A 25689-nucleotide genomic window follows, 5' to 3' on the forward strand; every position below is an offset into this window, starting at 1 on the left:
GACTGTTTTTTAGAGAATATTTGTTGACTAATCGGTTCTCTAAAAAACAAATTTGCAGTTTTAAGTAAATTGATCTTGTTTTAAGGATGTTAAGATAGTTTTACAGGAACACTAGGCAAAAAAAATAAAATGAATAAAAAATACAAAAAATACAAAAAAAAAAAAAAAAACGAATTTAAACTTGTACTGTCAACCAAAACTGAGACACAAAAATAATTATAAAAACAAACTTCATAAGTAACAATATTTTTTTGTTGATAAAATGTTTTAAATATATATTTGAAAAAAAAAAAGACTTTAACAAATGAATTATCATTTCTTTACTTATTTTAAAAAGAAAATAACGGGAAAAATTTTTAAAGCCATAATTAAATAATATTTAATAAATATTGGTTAAAAATAATATTTTAAATTGATAAAAATTATTCATTAACTTAAGTAGTTTTTAGGTCGAATAATAGCTTAAATAAGAATTTCATTTGTGCACTTTATTACATTCATTAAATTTATTTTATATTGTGTGTATATATTTTATATTTATATATATTATATATTAAGAAAAATAAACTTAAAAAAAAAAAAAATATATATATATATATATGTAAAATTTGTTATAATTAATATATAAGTTTTACTTAATAAATACAATAAATATATAATAAAATAAAAATAATTATTTTGATAAATAATATATAATATAATATTTATATAATATTTGGTCAAATTCACATTATATCCATATCCAAAAAGGCAAAGTAACTTAAAAGTATATTATATTATATTATATTATATATATTATATTATATTATATTACATTTCATTATATTTTTTAAAATATATTTCAATCCTAAAACCAGAAAAAAATCGATCTAAATATTTCTTCATTTAAATATAAATCATTGAAACATTCATTATTTTATATATTTATATATATATATATATATATATATATATATTTAATTATGTATTTATATTTATTCCTGATTTTTCTTTAAATAATATCTAAATAATTAGTAAAAAAAAAAAAATGATATTGCTTACATATTATATTTTTACTTTCAAAACAATCAATATATAAAATGTTAAAATTTTAAAGCCATAATGAAATAATACTGGTTAAATATTGATCATTCTTATTTATTTTATTTATTTACTTTCAGTGAAAACTAAATAATCTAAAATAATCTTTTTTTTTTTCATCAAAGTTAATAAAAAACATATACAGAAATGCTGATTAAATGTTGATTTTAAAATCATGCTGATATTTATGTTGACCAAAAATAAATTAATATTTATTTATACAAAATAAAATAAAATAAGTAAAAAATTTAAAATTAGATTTAAAATTAAAAACTTTTATGTGAAAATAAGTATTTATTGCATATATTATATATATATATATATATATATATATATATATATATATATATATATATATAAATATAAATGTTAAAATTAATATATACATTTTATTTAAATTAATAAATACAATAGAAATAATTTAAAAAATAATTATTTAGATAAATAAATATACATTTAAATAATATATAATATATTTGGTCAAATTCACATTATATCCATATCCAAAAAAGCAAAGAAGTATATATTATATTATATTATATTATAAAAATATTATATTATTATTCATTATAAATATATTTCAACGCTAAAATCTGAAAAAAAATTATATCTAAATATTCCTTCATGTAAATATAAATCATCAAAATATTTATTTATATATGCAATTATATATCTATATTTATTTATAAATGGAAAGTCGAAAAAAGACAAAAATACTGATTAAATGATTTTAAAACCATGATAAAACAATATTGCTTACATGTTTACTGTCAAAACAATCAATATATAAAATGTAAAAAAAAAAGCCACGATGAAATAATACTGCCAAAATATTGATCATTCTTATTTATTTTATTTATCTACTTTCAATAAAAAGTAAATAATCACTAAAGCTTTTTTTTAACTGATTAAATTAAAAACTATGATGATATTTTTTTTGTTGACCACAGATAAAATACTGATTAAATGGCTATTTTATTATTATTTTTTTACTGTATAAAAAAATAAAAATGATTATTTGAACTAACCCATATTTTCAGACAAAGTTTGGCCTAAACTCTAAGCCGCTCCGCTGTAAACAGTCCCAGTCTGGAGCACTTTCTGGCACGTTCTGGCACCCGAGAAAGGAAGCATGGGTTGGTATCAGTGCGTCAGGGGTCCGAGGCCCCCGTCCAAACCCGTCTGAAGTGGGGCCCGTCCATTAGCACGTCCTTCAGGGACACGGCGAGGTGTGTGAGCGCGATAGCGGCCGTCACCCGCACCCTCACGCTTTCAACATGCCAGCCCGCTGAGAGCCAGCTGCCGCCTGCCGGAGACGGGGCCCGGAAACCGAGCGAACCGCTGGCGCCACCAGCCTCTCAGAGACACTGTTAGTCAGAGAGCAAGCGTTTAGACATCGCTCACCTTTGGCGCACGTGTTACAGGCTTCTCAGGACGTCCCATAATAAACAACAAAGTCCTGTACACAATCACAAACTGACCTGTTTGCAGTGATTTTTCCTATTTTCTGCTTTTCTGCAGCAAATGTCCAGATGGTTTTGATTGTATGAAGACCGGACGAAACCCCAACTACGGCTACACCAGCTTCGACACCTTCGGATGGGCTTTTCTTTCGCTTTTCAGACTCATGACGCAGGATTACTGGGAAAACCTCTATCATCACGTTAGTAGACTGTCTGTTCGCTCTTGTTATGTCACATTCAAGCATTACAATCTTCATTGGTAAATGAATGACATACATTTATTATGAGATGTATTTTTTTTAAAGAAATATAATATATAATATATAATATAAAAAATTATAAATAATATGTTTGTTTTTGTAAAATTGACAGATATTAGAAATATCAGGGGTTACTGTGTTTATTTAATAAAATGTAAAACATAATATTTATTGCTTTGCATTTAATATAAAATATTTAATATTTGATAAAAAATAAATAATAAAATGTATAAATATATTATTTACATGTATACATTACAATTTGTGGTTTGGTAATTGTATTAAATATATAATAAAGTTATATATATGTACAGCTTTAATAATTGAAATATAAATCATCAAAATATTCATATATCATTTTTTTTCTTTTAATAATATCTAAATAATCAGTGAAAAATAACTAATAATTTAGTTTACAAATGTGACAGTAAAGACATTTATAAAGTTTTTTATTGATTAAAATATTTTTATTTCAAATAAATGCGGTTCTTGTGATTTTTATTCATCAAATAATCCAGAAAAATAAAATGCAATTATTATTATTATTATTATTATTATTATTATTATTATTATTATTAAATAATTAATTATTTTTTTATTTTAATAAATTAGCATTAAAATCAAATTTCAAAATAAATTTGAAAATAATTTCAGAATAATATCACATTTCATATTGATTTTATTTGGAATTTAGGAACAGCAATATATTTCTTTGTGTAATTAAAGTTAAAAGCAATAATAATAATAATAATTTATTAATTTATTTATTTGAATAAATATTAGCATTATACCTATAAAATAAAATTTAATAATAATTTTAAATTACATTTCATATTGATTTTATTTTATTTGTAGTTTACAAACAGCAATATATTTCTTTTTTTGCAATTAAAGTTAAAAGCAATAATAATAATAATAATAATAATAATAATAATAATAATATAACAATGACAAACAGTAGTTTTAAACTGTAATAATATTTCACAATTTTTACTGTATTTTGATCAAATAAATGCAGCCTTGATGAAAAGAAAAATCCTAAAATGTTGTATGGTAGTGAATATGTAAATATAGAATTTAATGTAATTTATTTTCATGTTTTGGGATAACCTTTGGATGGTAGCGCATGTAGAAATTAAACTTTTATTAAACAATTTTCATCCAATGCCTAGGCTGTTTTGAAGAGCTGACTGTAGATGAACTCAGAATAGCGTTGATTGATCAGTCTGTCACTAATTACAATCGTGTGAACAGATATTGCACTTGAGTTTTTCTTCAGTAACAGTGTTTCTGTTCTGACAGACGCTGCGTTCGGCGGGTAAAGCGTACATGGTGTTTTTCGTGGTGGTGATCTTCCTGGGCTCCTTCTATCTGGTGAACCTGATCCTGGCTGTGGTGGCGATGGCATATGAGGAGCAGAACCAGGCCACCATCGCTGAAGCCCTGCAGAAAGAACAGGAGTTTCAGCTCGCCATGGAACAGCTCAAGAAAGAACAGCAGGTACAGACGCTAACATCAGCTCTTCATTTCTTCATTTAAACCTGGGTTTCACTAATGGGGGGAACTGAAGGGGGTTTGTGAGTTGATGGAAAGCTAATTAAGTTGGTTTGAGAAAGCCAGTTTACTGAAATGCTATTTAAACGTAATATTATTATTCTTCTCCTGAGACTAAAATGTCTGACTGCTCCTCTTCCTCAAGCTATAACTCTACAAACTCAGCCCAGATCTTCAGACTGATCTGACTCCTGTTGCCGTATCTTTTCTAACTGATCCGACTTAACGCTTTTCCTAAAAATAATGTATAAATCCCATAGACTTACATTGACGGAATGTTGAAATGAGCCAACACTATTCAAACGCCAACTGACAAAACTCCCACAATCCCTTGAGACTCTTGAGACATTTAAACTCATTCAAACTAACTAGCTAACTATGCTAGCAACATGCTAGTAACATGCTAATCATGTTAGAAACATGCTAGTCATGTTAGAATCATGCTACCAACATGCTAGCGACATGCTAACCATGCTAACATGCTAGTGACATGCTAATCATGTTAGAAACATGCTAGTCATGTTAGGACCATGCTACCAACATGCTAATAAATTGATGATAATAATGCTGGAATTATGCTAATATGCTAGTAACATGCTAATCATGTTAGAAACATGCTAGTGATGTTAGAATCATGCTACCAACATGCTAGTAACATGCAATCATGTTAGAAACATGCTAGTCATGTTAAGATCATGCTAACATGAACGTAACATGCTAATCATGTTAAAAACATGCTAGTGATGTTAGAATCATGCTACCAACATGCTAGTAACATGCTAATCATATTAGAAACATGCTAGTCATGTTGGAATCATGCTACCAACATGCTAGCGACATGCTAGTAACATGCTGATAATGTCAACAGCATTTTAGTAACATGCTAATAATGTTAAAAACATGCTAGTAACATGCTAATACATTTATGATAATAATGCTAGAATCATGCTAATCATGCCAACAACATGCTAATCATGTTAGAAACATGCTAGTCATGTTAGAATCATGCTACCAACATGCTAGTGACATGCTAAGAAATTGATGATAATAATGCTAGAATCATGCTAACATGCTAGTCATGTTAATCATGTTAGAATCATGCTACCAACATGCTAGTAACATGCTAATAAATTGATGATAATAATGCTAGAATCATGCTAACATGCTAGTCATGTTAATCATGTTAGAATCAAGCTACCAACATGCTAGTAACATGCTAATAATGCCAACAACGTGTTAGTAACATGCTAATCATGTTAGAAACATGCTAGTAACATGCTAATAAATTGTTAATCATGCTAGAATCATGCTAACATGCTAGTAACATGCAAATCATTTTAGAAACATGCTAGTAACATGCTAACAACTTGTTTATTATTCTAGAATTATGCTAACATGCTAGAAACATGCTATGTTAGAAACATGCTAGTAACTGACTAATCATGTTAACCACATGCTAGTAATGTTAAAATCATGCTAGCAACATGCTAGTAACTGACTAATCATGCTAACAACATGCTAGTAATATGTTAATCGGTATAAAATAATGCTAGTAACATGTTAATTATGGTAACAACATGCTAACCATGCTAACAACATGTTAATAACTTGCAAATGATAGTAAAACATGCTAACCATGATAACAATGCTAGTAACATGCTAATAAATAGTTAATCGTGCTAGAATCATAGTAACATGCTAGTAACATGTTAATAATGTTAGAAACATGCTAGTAACTGACTAATCATGCTGACAACATGCTAGTAACATGTTAATTGTGATAAAATCATGCTAGCAAAATGGTAATTATGGTAACATACTAACAACATGCTGATCATGATAAAATTATGCTAGTAACATGCTAATTATGGTAACTACATGCTAGCAACATGCTAATCATGATAAAATCATGCTAGCAACATGATAATCATGCAAACAATATGCTAGCATCATGCTAATCATGATAAAATTATGTTAGCAACATGCTAGTAATATGTTAATCATGCTAGAATTGTGCTACATGTTACTAACTTGCAACTTTTGTTAAAAAAATGTTACATGCTAATCATGCTAGCAACATGCTAGTAACTTGTTAATCATGCTAACAACATGCTAGCAACATGCTAGTAACATGCTAATCATGCTAGAAACCTGCTAGTAACATGTTAATCATGCTGTAAACCTGCTAGCATTATGCTAGTCATGCTAGAAACATGCTAGCAACTTATCTATCTACATATCTATCAAACTTTAGGCTTTTATAACTACTTTAAACTTCAAAGTTTGACAGTTTATTTATTGTAATTCATTATCTGATGGAATATAAAACTGCTTTTCACAGTCAGTTTTCAGTGTGAAGAGCAGCACTGTGTTCATTTACACACAGGCACCTTATATTACGGTGTTTTCAGCATCTCTCAGTGCTTCTCAGTTCACAGTAAAGGCATAAAATAATTAAAATAATAATAATACTATAATTTAAATCAAGCAATTATGACATTTTGTCTCTCAGGTGGCTCAGAAAGCACAAGAAACCGAGTCCATCTTAACGGCCGACGTGTCGCCGTTCTCCTCACAAGGCAAAGGGAATCTGGACCGGAGGAAAAGCTCAAGACCGCTGTCAGAAGGAACAGAGGACGGCAGCAACGACAAATCAGCCAAGATAGACACTATAGAGGGGATCAAGGTACATTCATAACCCAAAACCATCAAACTCTACTCATCCATCTATCTATCTATCTATCTATCTATCTATCTATCTATCTATCTATCTATCTATCTATCTATCTATCTATCTATCTATCTATCTATTCTTCTCTATCTATCTATCTATCTATCTATCTATCTATCTATCTATTCTTCTCTATCTATCTATCTATCTATCTCTCTATCTATCTCTCTATTCTTCTCTATCTATCTATCTATCTATCTATCTAACTATTCTTCTCTATCTATCTATCTCTCTATCTATCTAACTATTCTTCTCTATCTATCTATCTCTCTATCTATCTAACTATTCTTCTCTATCTATCTATCTCTCTATCTATCTCTCTATTCTTCTCTATCTATCTATCTCTCTATCTATCTAACTATTCTTCTCTATCTATCTATCTATCTATCTATCTATCTATCTATCTATCTATCTATCTATCTATTCTTCTCTCTCTATCTATCTATCTATCTATCTATCTATCTATCTATCTATCTATCTATCTATCTATCTATCTATCTAACTATTCTTCTCTCTCTATCTATCTATCTATCTATCTATCTATCTATCTATCTATCTATCTATCTATCTATCTATCTATCTATCTATCTAACTATTCTTCTCTATCTATCTATCTCTCTATCTATCTCTATTCTTCTCTATCTCTCTATCTATCTATCTCTATTCTTCTCTATCTCTCTATCTATCTATCTCTCTATCTATCTAACTATTCTTCTCTATCTATCTATCTATCTATCTATCTATCTATCTATCTATCTATCTATCTATCTATCTATCTATCCTTCTCTATCTCTCTATCTCTCTAACTATTCTTCTCTATCTATCTATCTCTCTATCTATCTATCTATCTATTCTTCTCTATCTATCTATCTATCTATCTATCTATCTATCTATCTATCTATCTATCTATCTATCTATCTATCTATCTATCTATCTATCTATCTATCTATCTATCTATCTATCTATTCTTCTCTATCTATTTATCTCTCTATCTATCTATCTATTCTTCTCTATCTATTCTTCTCTATCTATCTATCTCTCTATCTATCTAACTATTCTTCTCTATCTATCTATCTATCTATCTATCTATCTATCTATCTATCTATTCTTCTCTATCTCTCTATCTCTCTAACTATTCTTCTTTATCTATCTATCTATCTATCTATCTATCTATCTATCTATCTATCTATCTATCTATCTATCTATCTATCTATCTATCTATTCTTCTCTACCTATCTATCTATCTCTATCTATCTATCTATCTCTCTATTCTTCTCTATCTATCTATCTATCTCTCTATCTATCTAACTATTTTTCTCTATCTATCTATCTATCTCTCTATTCTTCTCTATCTATCTATCTATCTATCTATCTATCTATCTATCTATCTATCTATCTATCTATCTATCTATCTCTCTATTCTTCTCTATCTATCTATCTATCTCTCTATTCTTCTCTATCCATCCATCTATCTATCTATCTATCTATCTATCTATCTATCTATCTATCTATCTATCTATCTATCTATCTATCACTAGCAAAACCTAGCAATTACAATCATGCTAGTAGCTTGCTAATCATGTTAAAAACATGCAACACCATGCTAATCATGCTAGAAACATGCTAACAACATGCTAATCATGCTAACACACGTTAGAAGCATGCAAGCAACGCGCTAGTAACATGCTATTTATGCTAGAAACATTCTAACATGTTAGTAACATTCTAACAATGTGTTAGTAACATGCTAATCATGCTAAAAACATGCTAATAATATTAAAATCTTGCTAGAAACATATTAGTAACTAGTTAATCATGCCAGAATCATGTTAACATGCTAGTAACTTGCAAATCATGCTAACAACATGGTAACAACATCCTAAACATGTTAGCAACACGCTAGTAACATGTTAATCATGCTATCAACATGCTAGTAACGTGCTATTAAAAATCATGTAACAACATGCTAGTTACGTGCTATTCATGCTAGTAACATTCTAACAATGTATTAGTAACATGCTAATCATGCTAGAATCATGCTTATAATGTTAGTAACTAGTAAAATAATGGCAACTTACTGTCTGTATAATATTGAACATGGTTCTTCTCAGAGTAGTGCGATGCATCTTCTTCTTGTTTGACAGGTGTCAGCGTTAAGGCGCAATACTGCCACCTGTGGGGTCAACCAGGTACTGCAGCAGGAGTAGGCTATTATAAGTGTTCCATTTAAATATTGTGGTTATTATCGCCAATACCGGTATATAGCCACACCCCTACTTATCATACTAGCAACATGTTAATCATGCTAACAATATGCTAATCATGCTAACAGCATGCTAGTAACTTATACTAACATTCTAGCAACATGCTGAACATGTTAGAAACACTAACAACATGCTAGCAACACGAAAGTAACTGGCTAATCAAACTTTTCAAACTTTCTGGTCATCTTTTTTAAGCCAACTTCAAAGCATGTTAGAATTATGCTAACAACATGCTAGTAACTTGTTATCATACCAACAACATGCTACCAACATGCTAATCATGTTAAAAACACATTAACATGCTAATCTTGCTAACAATAGGCTAATCATGCTAACAACATGCTAAGCAAGCTAAAACATGCTAGCAACATGAGAGTAACTGGCTAATCATGTTAGAAGCATGCTAATTACTTGTTAATCAGGCTAGAAACATGCTAATCATGTTAAAACATGCTAGCAACATGAGAGTAACTGGCTAATCAAACTTTTCAAACTTTCTGGTCATCTTTTTTAAGCCAACTTCAAAGCATGTTAGAATTACGCTAACAACATGCTAGTAACTTGTTATCATACCAACAACATGCTACCAACATGCTAATCATGTTAAAAACACATTAACATGCTAATCTTGCTAACAATAGGCTAATCATGCTAACAACATGCTAAGCAAGCTAAAACATGCTAGCAACATGAGAGTAACTGGCTAATCATGTTAGAAGTATGCTAATAACTTGCTAATCATGCTAGAAACATGCTAATCAAGCTAAAACATGCCAGCAACATGAGAGTAACTGGCTAATCATGTTAGAAGCATGCTAATAACTTGCTAATCATGCTAGAAACATGCTAGCAACATGAGAGTAACTGGCTAATCATGTTAGAAACATGCTAATAACTTGCTAATCATGCTAGAAACATGCTAATCAAGCTAAAACATGCCAGCAACATGAGAGTAACTGGCTAATCATGTTAGAAGCATGCTAATAACTTGCTAATCATGCTAACAACATGCTAAAACATGCTAGCAACATGAGAGTAACTGGCTAATCATGTTAAAAGCATGCTAATAACTTGTTAATCATGATAGAAACATGCTAATCAAGCTAAAACATGCTAGCAACATGAGAGTAACTGGCTAATCATGTTAGAAACATGCTAATAACTTGCTAATCATGCTAGAAACATGCTAACAACATGCTAAAACATGTTAACAACATGCTAGCAACATGAGAGTAACTGGCTAATCGTGTTAAAAGCATGCTAATAACTTGCTAATCAAGCTAGAAACATGCTAACAACATGCTAGCAACATGAGAGTAACTGGCTAATCATGTTAGAAGCATGCTAATAACTTGCTAATCAAGCTAGAAACATGCTAACAACATGCTAGCAGCATGCTTTTACCTTGCTGTACATCCATCTATCATCCATCTATCTTGCCTTTAAAACAGTCAAAGTTTAAACTTTAATCTATTTCAGACTGAAAACAGTCAAAACTTTTAAAACTTAAAAAAACTATTTTATAAACTTTCTGGTCAGGCCTTCTTAAGCCAGCTTCAAAGTTTATGTTTTTCTTCTAGCAAACGCACTCTTTGCTGGTCCGCACTCTGTCGTTACGGGCCAGACGGGAGAGTCAGGTCAGCATCTTCAACTTCCGTCCGCCGAACAAAGACTCGGAGCTGGATTTCGCGGACGACGAGTTCAGCAATCACGGCGATTCGGACAGCCGCGGCGGCTCGCTGGCTCTGCCCTGGAGCAGGAGACGGACCAGCGCTCAGAGCACCTGCAGCCACAGCTCGCAGTTCTTCTTCCCGAGCCTCAACATCAACGGGAAGCTCTTCGTGGCCATGGACCAGAACGGCATCTCGGGCCAGGGGCCGCTGTCTCCTCTGCCGCTGCCCACCTGCACCATGGAGAAGGTCAAAGAGGAAAGCGTAAGTGACTTTGTGCTTCTCGAGGCCCATAAATTGGAAACAGCATGACTGATTTGTAATGAAGCAGCTGTGCGTCACGTAAGAGTCGCTCTGGATCTATAGATGAAGAACCGCAGCTGGAATCCGCTCCTGGGGAGAAATGAGTCAGGATCAGTCTCATCAAGAAATGTCTAGACACTTCTGACGAGTTTAACTGATACTTTTGTAACTTTTTTTGCTTAATTTGTCAATCACTTATGCCATTAATTGATACATTTATTAATAAATAACAATGAACAGTTTGGCAAACTTGATCTGAAACTATACTATTGTAATAATAATAATAATGATAATAATAATAATAAATTATTAAATAATAATAATAATAATAATAATAGTTATTATTATTATTATTAATAATAACTATTATTATTATTAATAATAATAATAATAATAATAATAATAACCTTAACAACAACTATAATAATTAATAATAGTTATTGATTAATAATACAAACTTTAACAATATTATTATTATTAATAATAACTATTAATAATAATAATAACCTTAACAACAACTATAATAATTAATAGTTATTGATTAATAATACAAACTTTAACAATATTATTATTATTATTATTATTATTATTATTAATAATAATAATAAATAATAATATAGATTCAATAATATAAACTTTAATAATAATAATAATAATAATAATAATAAAAATAAAAATTACCTAAAAACAACAACAAAAACAAGAATTATTAATAATTATTATAATAAAAATTAATAATAATGTATTATTATTATTATTATTATTATTGAATTCTTATACTGTTTTTATTGCTATGGTCTAGTGATTATGTGCCAAAATATAGAAATAAATTATGAATTCTATATTTAAATATTCACTAGCATTCAAAAGTTTGGAGGTTATTATTAATAATAATAATAATAATAATAATAATAATAATAATAATAATAATGAGAAGAAGAAGAAGATTATGCACCAAAATATAGAAATAATTTAAATTAATTCTAGATTTAAATATTCACTAGCGTTCAAAAGTTTGGATTTTATTATTATTATTATTATTATTATTATTATTGTTGTTAATAATAATAATAATAATAATAATAAAAAACAGAAACAAAATAAAAATGATTTTTTTATTATTATTGATTAATAAAAATAAATATCAATGTATTATTAATATAATAAGTGTTCTTATTAAGTGTTTTTATTGCTATGTTAGTGATTATGTGCCAAAATAATGAAATAATTTAAATTAATTCTATATTTCAATATTCCCTAGCGTTTAAAAGTTTGGAGGTTAGTATTGATTATAATAACAATAATAATAAAACATCAAAACTTAAATATTAATCATTATTGATTAATAATAAAATAAATAATGTATTATTATTATTATTATTATTATTATTATTATTAAATTTATATAATGTATAATTGTATAATGTTTTTATTGCTATGGTCTGGAGATAATTCATTATTTCTATCATTCTATATTCTTTATTTCTATCATTTCTATGTTACAATATTTAAATGTTCATTTTTTTCTTTGAAAGTCTCTTTTGCCCACCAAGGCAGAATTTGTTTGCATTTATTTGCTCAAAAATACATTCAAAATGTTAAAATATTATTACAATTTAAAACAACTGTTTTCTATTTTGATATCTTTTAAAATATAATTAATTCCTGTGACATTTCTGATTATTATCAATGTCAGTTTTTATATTTTTGTGAAAGCTATTTTTAAAAAAGAATAATAATAAATAAAAGAATAATAAAATTATAATAATTATATTTTTTTTGAAAAACAAAAATATTAATAATAATAATAAATGAAATTTTATATTAAATTAAAAAATAATAATAATAATAAAAAAATAAAAATAAAATAAAATATATAATATTGACCAAGATATTTTTTGTGAGATTCTCCGGTCAACATTGTCTAACCCAAGGTTTGTTGGTAGTTTAACACATGCAATAACTGAGGGTTAAGTGTTATATGACAAATCAGTGGAATGTTTCCCAGAAACCTTGTCATCTTCTTCAAGGACGAATATAAGAGCTCCTGTCTGTGAGCTGAGCGCTGCGCTGTGTGCATTACAGTATATTCATACAGTCAGTTCTTCTATTGCTGTCAGTCACGCTGATAATATGCATTAAGCTCTTGCCTTCTCTGAGCTGATTTGGACGAGTTCTTTTATTTTATTAGTCGGCTGCAAACAGGCTGTGTTGCATAAGAACCTCCAGCTCTCTGCTCTGTCCTGCATTTAACATTCATTTGTCTGTGCATCAAATGGAATAACTCTGATACAAAGACTCAGGTTGTTTTAATGCAATAAGTCTCGGGACCAACAGATATTATGGATTTTTTTTGTTGTCTAGACATTTTGCATTATCAGGTATTAAGCTGAAAGCAGCAGTAATCGAATGATTTTTACAGTACAGAAGATATTGCAAGGATATTGCATGGATTGCATCTGTCAAAAAGCTGTAAGACCATGAGCAGGTCATTTTTCAGCACAGAATCAAAAGGTAAAAATTAGAAATCATACTTTGCATTAAGAGATTTGTGTTGCATTATGCAATTAATTTAATGGTAGTAAAAAAGCCCTTTTTTAATAAATAAAAATGTATATTTATTTATTTATTTTTATTAATGTCTTTCTTCATATTTTTGTAAAAAAAATAAGTTTTTAATAAAAAATAAAAATAATAATTATATATATATATTCTGTCACTTTTGATCAATTTAATGAATTATTTTTGAGTAAATCTTAAGTTTTTAATGCTTTTGTATGATATAATAATTTTAATATCATCATGTAGTTAACCATCATGGTTATTAGACAGTTAAACATCATGATATTAATAATAACAATAATTATAATAATTTAAAATATACTTTTATTAAAATATAGAAAAATATAGAAAATTGTAATCGTTCAATTTGATATTTCACCCCAAAATCTACAAAGAAAATAAAGAAACTGCAAAAAATAACTAAATAAATAAAAACAAATAATAATAATAATAATAATAATATTTTTTAAACCAAAATTAATAAAAAAACAAAACAAAAAAAATGAATTTTCTATTTTTTTAAATAAATTTATTTTTAATACTACTACTGCTGCTGCTACTACTACTACTACTACTAATAATAATTATTATAATTTTTATAAATATTAAAACAATAATATTAATAATTTAAAAAAAATTTGGAAGTTAGGAGGATGTAAAAGATTTTGCAAAAGAATAAATAAATTAATAATAATATACATAAATTTAAAAAAATTGTAAAAAATAAATTTAAATAAAAATACATTTTATTTTTTTAATTATTATTATTATTATTATTATTATTATTATTATTATAAATATTACAATTTTATATTAATAATAAAAAATATTATTTTATTAGAATATAGAAATATATAGAAAATTATATTAAAAAAAAAAAAACAAATAAAAAGAAATTAATGTACAAATATAATACATTTTCAATTTTAATTTGGGGTGAAATGCAATGCATCCCAGACATGTTCTGAACAGGTATGCACAGTTTATTGTTCTACATCTCTATTTTATCTGTACACACACACAGAGCACAGCCATATTTAACATGTGACATATAATCAAAACATGACTCAGAGTGTGCAGTGAGAGCTCTGTGATTGGAGTGAGATGCCGCTGTTGCTTTTCCCTGGAAACACACGTACACTTCCCAGAATGTTGTGTTATCAGTGTACTCAATGGCACTGATCGCCATATGAACCTCTTTAGATGCCATATACTGCCTCAGATTGAAAACAAATGCAGTGCATGCTTAATTAGCAATTAGTGCACGCATCTGTTCCATAAGTGATTTCTTCCATACTGTAGGTGCATACTGTACGATGCATGTAAAGAGACAGGTAAAGTCTAGAGAGTGGAGAGTGATTTTGTGGTATATTTAAAGCATTCTTTCTTTCATATGAGCTTTTGAAATGGAAAGTATGACATCCTGCCAGAAATATCTGAATTACTCAGAAAGGAAAGGAGTCTGAAAACTGTCTGGACTGTGTGATGGAGGTACGGATACCCTGTTGTCTTGGCGATGTAGTCATGGCAACATAGCAACAGATGTTGAATAAGAGTCGCAGCAGCGGTGTCTCTCTCTCTCTCTCACACACACACACACACACACACACACAGACACACACGGCGGTGTTTCCCGCTCGTCTGAACAGCGGGAGTGGGCGTTCTGGTGGGTGCGACGGAGCGCTCCTGCGTCATTCCTTTGATTACCTGCGATCAAAAACACATTATATAATCAGAGGGTCATTGTTACAGACAGACATCATATCATTGACTCGACGACCTTAGATTAAACACATTAAAATGGCTAACGTTGAGACAACAAACGGGTAAAAGCGTTTGACAAAAATTAAAGCTTTTCCCAAAACACCCATTATCACTGAAGACATCTGCTGCTGAGGGTTAATCGCTGCTTTTATTAGGCTTTTGTTGTGCACTAAACAGAATTGATTTTTAAATGACATTATGAGCGTTGCAGATTAATGTGTGTGTGTGTGTGTGTGTTTTTGCTCAGTCAATAATATCATATGAACTATTGTGTTTGCTGAGCCTTATATAGAGACAAGAACATCAGAGAGAATTGAGGGTGGAGCTATCCTCATAGTAACTCCACATAATAACACCCTGGCAACCACCTAGTCACTGTGGCAATCTCATGGAAATGGTGTTCAACATTGTTCAGAACACCTAACAACCGCACAGCAGCACAATGCGTTTACAAATGTCCCATCCAAACACCCTAATGAACAGTAGTGTGCTTAAAATCATTTAGAACAGGTAGCAACTGCATAGTGAAATTAGAAATGCCCCTGCAATCACCAACAACACTGTAGCAACCACCCAAATACCTTAGCAACCACATAGCAACACCCTAGTAACATCCCAAACACCCTTACACATAGCAATGTGCTCAAAAGGATTCAGAATAGTTGGAAACTGCAAAGCAACTGTACAAATGCCTTTGCAAGCACTCACACAACATTGTGGAAGCCACATAGCAACACCCTGGTAACCATGTAGCAACCACCTAGTCACATAAAAGTGCTTAAAGTCATTCAGAATGCTTAGGAACTGCACAGCAATGCCTTTACTATCACAGAGAACACTGTGGCAATCACATAGCAACACCCTAGTAACCACCCAAACACCCTTACACATAGCAATGTGCTTAAAATGATTCAGAACAGTTAACAACTGCACAGCAGCTCTGCAAATGCCCTTCCAAACACTTACCCAACATTGTGGAAGCCACATAGCAACACCCTAAAAATCACACACATACCCTATCAGGCACATAGCAACACCCTAACAACCATCCAAACACCCTAATAAACAGTAGTGTGCTTAAAATCATTAAGAACAGGTAGCAACTGCATAGTGACACTAGAAATGTCCCTGCAATCACCAACAACACTGTAGCAGCCACCCAAATACCTTAGCAACCACATAGCAACACCCTAGTAACCACCCAAACACCCTTACGCATAGCAATGTGCTTAAAAATGATTCTGAATAGTTGGAAACTGCAGAGCAACTCTACAAATGCCCTTGCAAACACTCACACAACATTGTGGAAGCCACATAGCAACACCATAGCAATCACACAAACACCCTATCAGCCACTTAGCAACACCCTAGCAATCATCCAAACACCCCAACAAACAGTAGTGTGCTTAAAAGTAATTTAGAATAGGTAGCAACTGCATAGTGACACTAGAAATGCCCTTGCAATCACCTGCTACACTGTAGCAACCACACATAGCAACACCCTAACGATCACCCAAATACCCTAGCAACCACACAGCAACACCCTAGAAACCACCCAAACACCCTAACAAACTGTCGTGTGCTTAAAAGTTATTTAGAAAAGGTAGCAACTGCACAATGACATTAGAAATGCCCTCGCAATTACCTGCTAGACTGTTGCAACCACATAGCAACACCCTAGCAATCACCCAAATGCCCTAGCAGCCAAACAGCAACACCTTAGCAACCACCCAAACAACTATAAACAATAGTGTGCTTAAAAACAGGTAACAACTGCACAGTGACACTAGTAATACCCCTGCAATCACCAACATCACTGTAGCAACCACACATAGCAACACCCTAGCAACCACCTAAACAGCCTTACACGTAGCAGTGTACATAAAATGATTCAGAACAGTTAACAACTGCACAGCAACTTTGCAAATGCCCTTGCAATCACTCACACAACAACGTAGAAACCACATAGCAACACCCTAACAATCACACAAATACCCTATCAGCCACATAGCAACAACTTAACGACTAAACTACTATACTAACGAATAGTAGTGTGCTTAAAATCTTTTAAAACATGTAGCAACCACACAGCAACACCTTAGCAATCACCCAAATACCCCAGCAACCACATAGCAAAACCTTAGCAACCACCCAAACACCATAACACATATCAATCTGCTTAAAAGTCATTCGGAACAGGTAGCAACTGCACAGAAGCACTATGAATGCCCTTGCAATCACCAACAATGCTGTAGCAACCACTTAGCAACACCTCAGAAACCTTTTAAACACCCTAGCAACTGCATAACAATGTGCCTATAATCATCCAGACCACTTAACAACTGCACAGCAATACCCTTGCAATCGTCCAAAGTTGTAGCAACACCCTAGCAACCACTTGGCAATGTGTCAATCATACAACCCTGCAGAAACCACATAGCAACACCCTAGCAACCACCCAAACATCCTAGTATGTATCAGTGTGCTTAAAAATCATTCAGAACAAGTAGCAACTGCACATCGACACTAGAAATGCCCCTGCAATCACCAACAATGTTGTAGCAACCACAGTATGCTTAAAATAACACTTAGCTACTACATAGCAACACCCTAGTAATCACCTGGTCAACCTTGGTCATTTTTTTGTATGATAGATATGATATGGAAAACAAACAGTGTTATAAATGCGCTTTTGTTTATTTCCTTATTGAGAGACATTAAGTGACTGTTGTTGTTGGTTTTTCAGGGACACAACTCCACCAATGAGCTGAGCAGTATGTTGCTGCCCCAGCTGCCCCAGGAGGGCCGAGACCGGGCCCTGAGCGCCACCAGCTACATTACTGACGCCATGGAAGGTAAGACACTGTGCCTGTCGGCTACACAACAAAAACAAACCAAACACAAACCACACACGAGCCAACAACGAGATATTAACCCTGAAACAACTCCATATGCACAAAAAAAATCTACATGAAATCTTTTCCTGCAAGGTGCGTGTGAGGACAAGAGAAGTATCTCCATCTGCTCTCGGTTAATATCATCCCCCGAGACGTCGCTCGCTGTTGTTATTCAGAGGAAAGGTGTAACCCTCCCCACTGCTGCTTCATCATGACACAGCCAGACTGTGACATCACCTGGGCAGCACAAGAAGCCAGACTCTTCCCTGAGCGTTTTAGCGAATAAATAATAGCGTAACAGAATGTCCTCGCAGTTTCAGATCTGCTATGCCCATCGGGACAAAGTGTTTTAGGAAACGAATAAGTAGACCGCCTGTAGAAGTTTGTGTATAAATAAATCAAGTGATGAATTCATTTTCATCGTTTGCTATGTTCCTGCTGGGCTCATTCAGACCATGGACGATAACTATAGATAACAAAGTTTTAAAAATCGATTTATTTCTATAATAACAGAAATGTCCTCAAAAGAGAGGAACGATATCACTGGAAATACTTTTTCCCCAGCTGATGAACAATAAAACATTAACAGCCAATCAGAATTTACCCGAGTTTAACAAAATTAATAATAACCAAATTTAGTATTTAAAGTGGCAGAAGACAAAACGGCAGTGCGCTAATAATAAACAGAATTTTATTGTTTGCTGATGTGGATGCTAATTATCGCTATAGTTATCATTCAAGGCTCGCTCATGCCAAGGACGACAACTATAACGTTTTAATAATTGTTTTAATTCTACGAGAATAGTAAAGTACACACCACAACTATTAACAATGATGACGCAGAGAAACATTGGAATCACTTTGAGAGTGATGAAAACATTGACAGCCAATCAGAAATTACCTGAAAGATTGTGAGCATTTAAAGCAATGCTAATGTAATTTTCTTTGCTGACATAGTTATCATTATAATATAGTGAAGCTACATGGATAAACATGAGATTATTGGCATCTTTTTAAGTAAAAACATCAGCATTCTTCATCAAAATTAATCGAAGACTGTTTTGTGTCATATGGTTAGTGTGCTCTCCTCAATGGAGGATGAGAAATGTCACCTGTGAACAAAAGTGGCCCATATTCCTCAGTCTTTTCTGGACTCTTGATTGGTCAGCACAAAAGTTGCTAACAGTAGACGGCCTGAGCTCACAGGGTCTGAGTTTAGATCTGCTAGCATAAGAAAATGCCAATCCTCATTATCACGCATGTGAAAGCTGACACGGCAGGACAGCAGCAGGCCAAATTTACTGTAATGAGCACGTTATGTCAGATGATGCTTACATACGTGTATGATAGATTGCCAGCTACCGCTTACTGATTTATTTGTATATAAATATGCTGACACTGGAACAGCCGTATTGCAAAAATACTGAGACGTTCCTTTTACCGTGGTAATCATAGTTTCCATCATGGTTTTACTTCAGGGCCTGAATTTTGCACTGTGCAGAGTTTTAATTCCCATGTGCTGTGACAGAAGTACATTCATTTATTACATTAGTACATTAATGATTTTATAACTAAATAAAACTACTTAACAGTACTACAGTTAGAACCTAAATAATGAGTAGCTCAAGACTAAACACAAATGGTAACACAAGTCTCTGTTTGCCTCAACAACTAACCTAGTAACACTCTAGCAACTGCCTAGAAACAATCCAGACACTCAAGCAACCTAGAAATCACAAGGTAACTTTTGAGAAAATCCAGAAAGCCGTAGCAACTGCAAATCAACACTAGCAGTGTCCTCACAACTACTCAGACACCCTAGCAACCCCCAAGAAACAATGCAGACACCCTAGCAACCCTCTAGAACCAATGCAGATACTAGAAACAATGCAGGCATACTAGAAATCCTCTAGAAACAATCCAGCTACCTGAGCAATCCCCCAGAAACAATGCAGATACTTTAGCAACCCCAGAGAAAAAACTCAGTCACCCTAGCAACAATTCAGACTCCCTAGCAAGCCCCCTAGAAACAATGCAGATACTTTAGCAACTTCCTAGAAACATACAACCCAGGCAGCCTAGCAGCTTCCTAGAAACATGCATGCACCCTAAAACCCCCTAGATACAACACAGACACCTTAGCAACCCCATAGAAACAACCTAGACACCAGAGCAACCCCCTAGAGACAACACAGTACCCTAAAAACCCTAGAACACCCTAGCAACTCCCTAGAAACAATGCAGATACCTTAGCAACTTTATAGAAACAACCCAGACAGAAACATGCATGCACCCTAAACCCCCCCTAGATACAACACAGACACCTTAGCAACCTCCAGAGACAACACAGATACCCTAAAAATCCTCTAGATACAACCCAGACACCCTAGCAACTCCCATAAACTATGCATGCACCCTAGAAATTCCCTGGATACAGCCCCTTAGAATCAATGCAGACACCTTATCAATCCCCTAGAAACAATGCAGATACCTTAGCAGCTCCATAGAAACAACCCAGACATCTGAGCAACCCCCTAGAAACAACACAGACAGCCTAAAAACACTATAGATACAACCCAGACACCCTAGCAGCTCCATTTAAACTACACATGCACCCTATAAATCCAGTAGACAACTCAGAAACCCTAGCAACCCCCTAGATACATGGAGACACCCTAGCAGCTCCCATAAACTACACATGCATCCTAGAAATCCCCTAGATACAACCCAGACACCCTAGCAACTCCCTAGAAACTACATATGGACCCTAGAAATTCCCTAGATACAGCCCAGACACCCTAGCAACTCCCTAGAAACTACATATGGACCCTAGAAATCCCCTAGATACAACACAGACACCTTAGTAATCCCCTAGAAACAATGCAGATACCTTAGCAACTCCCTAGAAACTATGCATGCACCCTAGAAATCCCCTAGATACAACCCAGAAACCCTAGCAACCCCCTAGAAACATGCAGACACCATAAACCCCCCCCCCCCAGATACAACCCAGATCCCCTAGCAAATCCCTAGAAACTACACATGCACCCTAGAAATTCCCTAGATACAGCCCAGACACCCTAGAAACTCCCTAGAAACTACATATGGACTCTAGAAATTCTCTAGATACAGCCCAGACACCCTAGCAACCCCTTAGAAACAACACAGACACCTTAGCAATCCCCTAGAAACAATGCAGATACCTTAGCAACTCCCAAGAAACTATGCATGCACCCTAGAAATCCCCTAGATACAACCCAGAAACCCTAGCAACCCCCTAGAAACATGCAGACACCATAAACCCCCCCCCCCCAGATACAACCCAGACCCCCTAGCAAATCCCTAGAAACTACACATGCACCCTAGAAATTCCCTAGATACAGCCTAGACACCCTAGAAACTCCCTAGAAACTACATATGGACTCTAGAAATTCCCTAGATACAGCCCAGACACCCTAGCAACCCCTTAGAAACAACACAGACACCTTAGCAATCCCCTAGAAACAATGCAGATACCTTAGCAATTCCCTAGAAACTATGCATGCACCCTAGAAATCCCCTAGATACAACCCAGAAACCCTAGCAACCCCCTAGAAACATGCAGACACCATAACCCCCCCCCCTCCCAGATACAACCCAAACCCCCTAGCAAATCCCTAGAAACTACACATGCACCCTAGAAATTCCCTAGATACAGCCCAGACACCCTAGCAACCCCCTAGAAACATGCAGACAACCTAAAAAAACTTAGATACAACCCAGAGATTCTAGCAACTCCCTAAAAAATATGCATACACAATAGAAATTCCCAAGATACAGCCCAAACACCCTAGCAAACCCCTAGAAACAATGCAGATACCTTCGCAACCCCATATAAACAACACAGATACCCTAACAACAATCCAGACACCCGAGCAACCCCCTAGAAACAATGCATACACCATAGAAACCCCCTATATACAATCCAGACACCCTAGCAACCACACAGGCACATATTTGAAAAAGCCATAAATAAATGTATGGTAAAATATAATCAGCTAACTATCTAGACTGCAGGCGTGCAACACTAAAGTGATGAAAGTTAACATCATGCATGCATTTTAAATTAATATATTTGTAAAATAAAATTACATAGTAATTTAAATAATCATTTACTCTTTTATATTATAATTGAATTAACAAAAAAAAAAAAAATTCTCATAGTTCAACATGAATACTCACAAACAACGTTACACGTCATGTGCAGTGTAGTTCCTGCTGTGTTAAGGTGAACGTAGTGTTAAGTGAAGGTCTGTTTGTTGGTCAGTTTCTCTTGTGGAGGATGAAATAAAGGCTGACAGGTCGACTGCACCCGCTGTGGTCCATCACACCACCGCAGCGGCTCATCGCAGGAGTTAGTAGCACATTACCGCCACAGAGCCAAATCTAGAGACACAAGATGTCCGTCTCTGTCTCATTTCTCATTAGAACGCTTACAGGTTCCTCCGAAACACGCGTCCTCACTTGTGAAGTGTGATTCAACCTCGGTTGGGTAGAAAAACAACATGCAAACCTTTCATCGTGACCTATTCATGTGGTGTTTGCAACAAGCCAAGAATTTCAGTGCTGAGCTGTAAATGACGCTTTTGTCTAAATCAGTTCCAGTAGTCATTGAATGCAAATGAACTGAAACATTTGTACAGCATTGGCAAAAAAACACATTTTAATGTGCAAGCTAAACAGACTGTAAAATCACACTGAATCATAAGGCCTCTAATGGTTTATGCAAATGTTTTGATTTAACATATTCATCACGACAGGTAAACAGTCCATTCTTACATTACAACAAATTTACCCTTTAATATTATGCATTAAATTCCTCCTACCTGACAGACATCAGTGAAACGAGTTGTGAGAAATAAACCTACAATGCATTTTTCAACCAGGAACAAACTACATGGAGAGCCTATGAGAAACACTAGACACCTGTCAATCATTGTGCACCTGCAGGCTTGCAGGCATCAGATTGGCTGACATGTCTTTGAAGGGCGGGGTTTATAGACTGGGTACAAAATGGTTGACATTAGTAAAATGGCTGGTTTGATGCCATAGAAACAGTACCTTTTTAACTTTTTAACTAAGCATTTGTGGTGTTTTAAAGAATCTCAAACGTCAATAGTACTCAGCAGAGTGATCTGACGAGTTTATAATGAAGCATAAAGAGACATGCATGGTCAGTCCAAAAACCCTATGCAGAAAAGGAACCAAATGAAGCTTTGTTTTTAAGAATGCATGAGAAATTTTTTTCACCGCTGGTTGTTTTTATGCTGACAGAGCTTGAGGAGGCGCAGCAGAAGTGTCATCCATGCTGGTACGTGTTTGCACACAAGTATCTGGTGTGGATTTGTTGCCCCGGCTGGCTAAAGGTGAAGGAGTGGGTGAAGTTCATGGTGAACGATCCGTTCTTGGATCTGGCCATCACTATCTGCATCGTTCTCAACACGCTCTTCATGGCTCTGGAGCACTATCCCATGACAGACGAGTTCAACCGCATGCTGTCTGTGGGCAACCTGGTGAGCATTTACTATTATATTTTGTTTTGTTTGTTGATATTGATGTATTTAACTATATTTGCTGTAGTGATTACAATAAATATAATTTAATGTTTTTTTTTTGTATGTTATTTAAAAATGTTTATATGTATGCATTTATATAAATATACATTGCTGGTCAAACGTTTTTGGTCGTTTTTGAAAAAAAGTCTCTTCTGTATGGAAGCCCGTTTCCACCACTGATTAAAAAATAAAAAAAGTAATTGTGAGTTTTTATCTGACAATTCTGACCTTTTTTCTTGCAGTTGCGAGTTAATATCATACAATTCTTTTTTTGCGTCATATAAACTCGTAAATCTGACTTTTTTTCTCTGAATTGTGAGATGTAAGTCCAGTTCTGAAGAGAAAAAAAAGACTGATTATGTTCACAGAATTGCGAGTTTATATCACACAATTCTGACTTTATAATTCGCAATTGTGGCTTTTTATCTCAATTCTGACTTAACTCGCAATTGCAAGTTTATATCTCACAATTCTGACGTTATAGCTCACAATTACAGCTTTTTATCTCAATTCTGACTTAATAACTCACAGTTCTGACTTTTTTCTTGCAATTGCTAGTTTATATCACACAATTGCGACTATTTGTCAGAATTGCGAGACATAAAGTCACAATTCTTACTTTATAACTCACAATTGTGGCTTTTGATCTCACAGTTCTGACTTTTGTAGTCATAATTGACTTTAAAGTCAGAATTGCAGCTTTATGTCTCGCAATTCTGAGAAATAAAGTCGCAATTGTGTGATATAAACTCGCAACTGCGACTTTATTTCTCAGAATTGTGAGACATAAAGCCAAAATTCTGACTTTATAACTCGTAATTGTGGCTTTTTATCTCACAGTTCTGACTTTTTTCTCGCAATTGCAAGTTTATATCACACAATTCTGACGTTATAGCTCACAAATACGGCTTTTTATCTCAATTCTGACTTAACCCACAGTTCTGACTTTTTTCTTGCAATTGCGACTATTTGTCAGAATTGCAAGACATAAATTCACAATTCTTACTTTATAACTCACAATTGTGGCTTTTTATCTCACAGTTCTGACTTTTTTCTTGCAATTGCAAGTTTATATCTCACAATTCTGAAGTTATAGCTCACAATTACAGCTTTTTATCTCAATTCTGACTTAATAACTCACAGTTCTGACTTTTTTCTTGCAATTGCAAGTTTATATCTCACAATTCTGACGTTATAGCTCACAATTACAGCTTTTTATCTCAATTCTGACTTAATAACTCACAGTTCTGACTTTTTTTCTTGCAATTGCTAGTTTATATCACACAATTGCGACTATTTGTCAGAATTGCGAGACATAAAGTCACAATTCTGACTTTAGAACTCACAGTTCTGACTTTTGTAGTCATAATTGACTTTAAAGTCAGAATTGCAGCTTTATGTCTCGCAATTCTGAGAAATAAAGTCGCAATTGTGTGATATAAACTCGCAACTGCGACTTTATTTCTCAGAATTGTGAGACATAAAGCCAAAATTCTGACTTTATAACTCGTAATTGTGGCTTTTTATCTCACAGTTCTGACTTTTTT

The 25689-nt window shown here is 33.2% G+C and overlaps 1 protein-coding gene across 1 annotated transcript in view; it reads left to right on the plus strand.

Moving 5' to 3' along the window:
• LOC141300378 (sodium channel protein type 3 subunit alpha-like) overlaps positions 1 to 25689 on the plus strand; it is a 49575-nt gene that overhangs the window by 4089 nt on the left and 19797 nt on the right. Inside the window, exons 2-8 of the mRNA XM_073830651.1 lie at positions 2163 to 2453; positions 2602 to 2743; positions 4106 to 4303; positions 6879 to 7043; positions 10933 to 11286; positions 18398 to 18506; positions 23862 to 24100. Of these exons, the coding sequence (XP_073686752.1) occupies positions 2163 to 2453; positions 2602 to 2743; positions 4106 to 4303; positions 6879 to 7043; positions 10933 to 11286; positions 18398 to 18506; positions 23862 to 24100 (1498 nt within the window). The remainder of the gene's footprint in view (positions 1 to 2162; positions 2454 to 2601; positions 2744 to 4105; positions 4304 to 6878; positions 7044 to 10932; positions 11287 to 18397; positions 18507 to 23861; positions 24101 to 25689) is intronic.

The sequence above is a fragment of the Garra rufa genome, chromosome 24, assembly GCF_049309525.1.
Source record: "Garra rufa chromosome 24, GarRuf1.0, whole genome shotgun sequence".
Classification (NCBI taxonomy): Eukaryota; Metazoa; Chordata; class Actinopteri; order Cypriniformes; family Cyprinidae; genus Garra; species Garra rufa.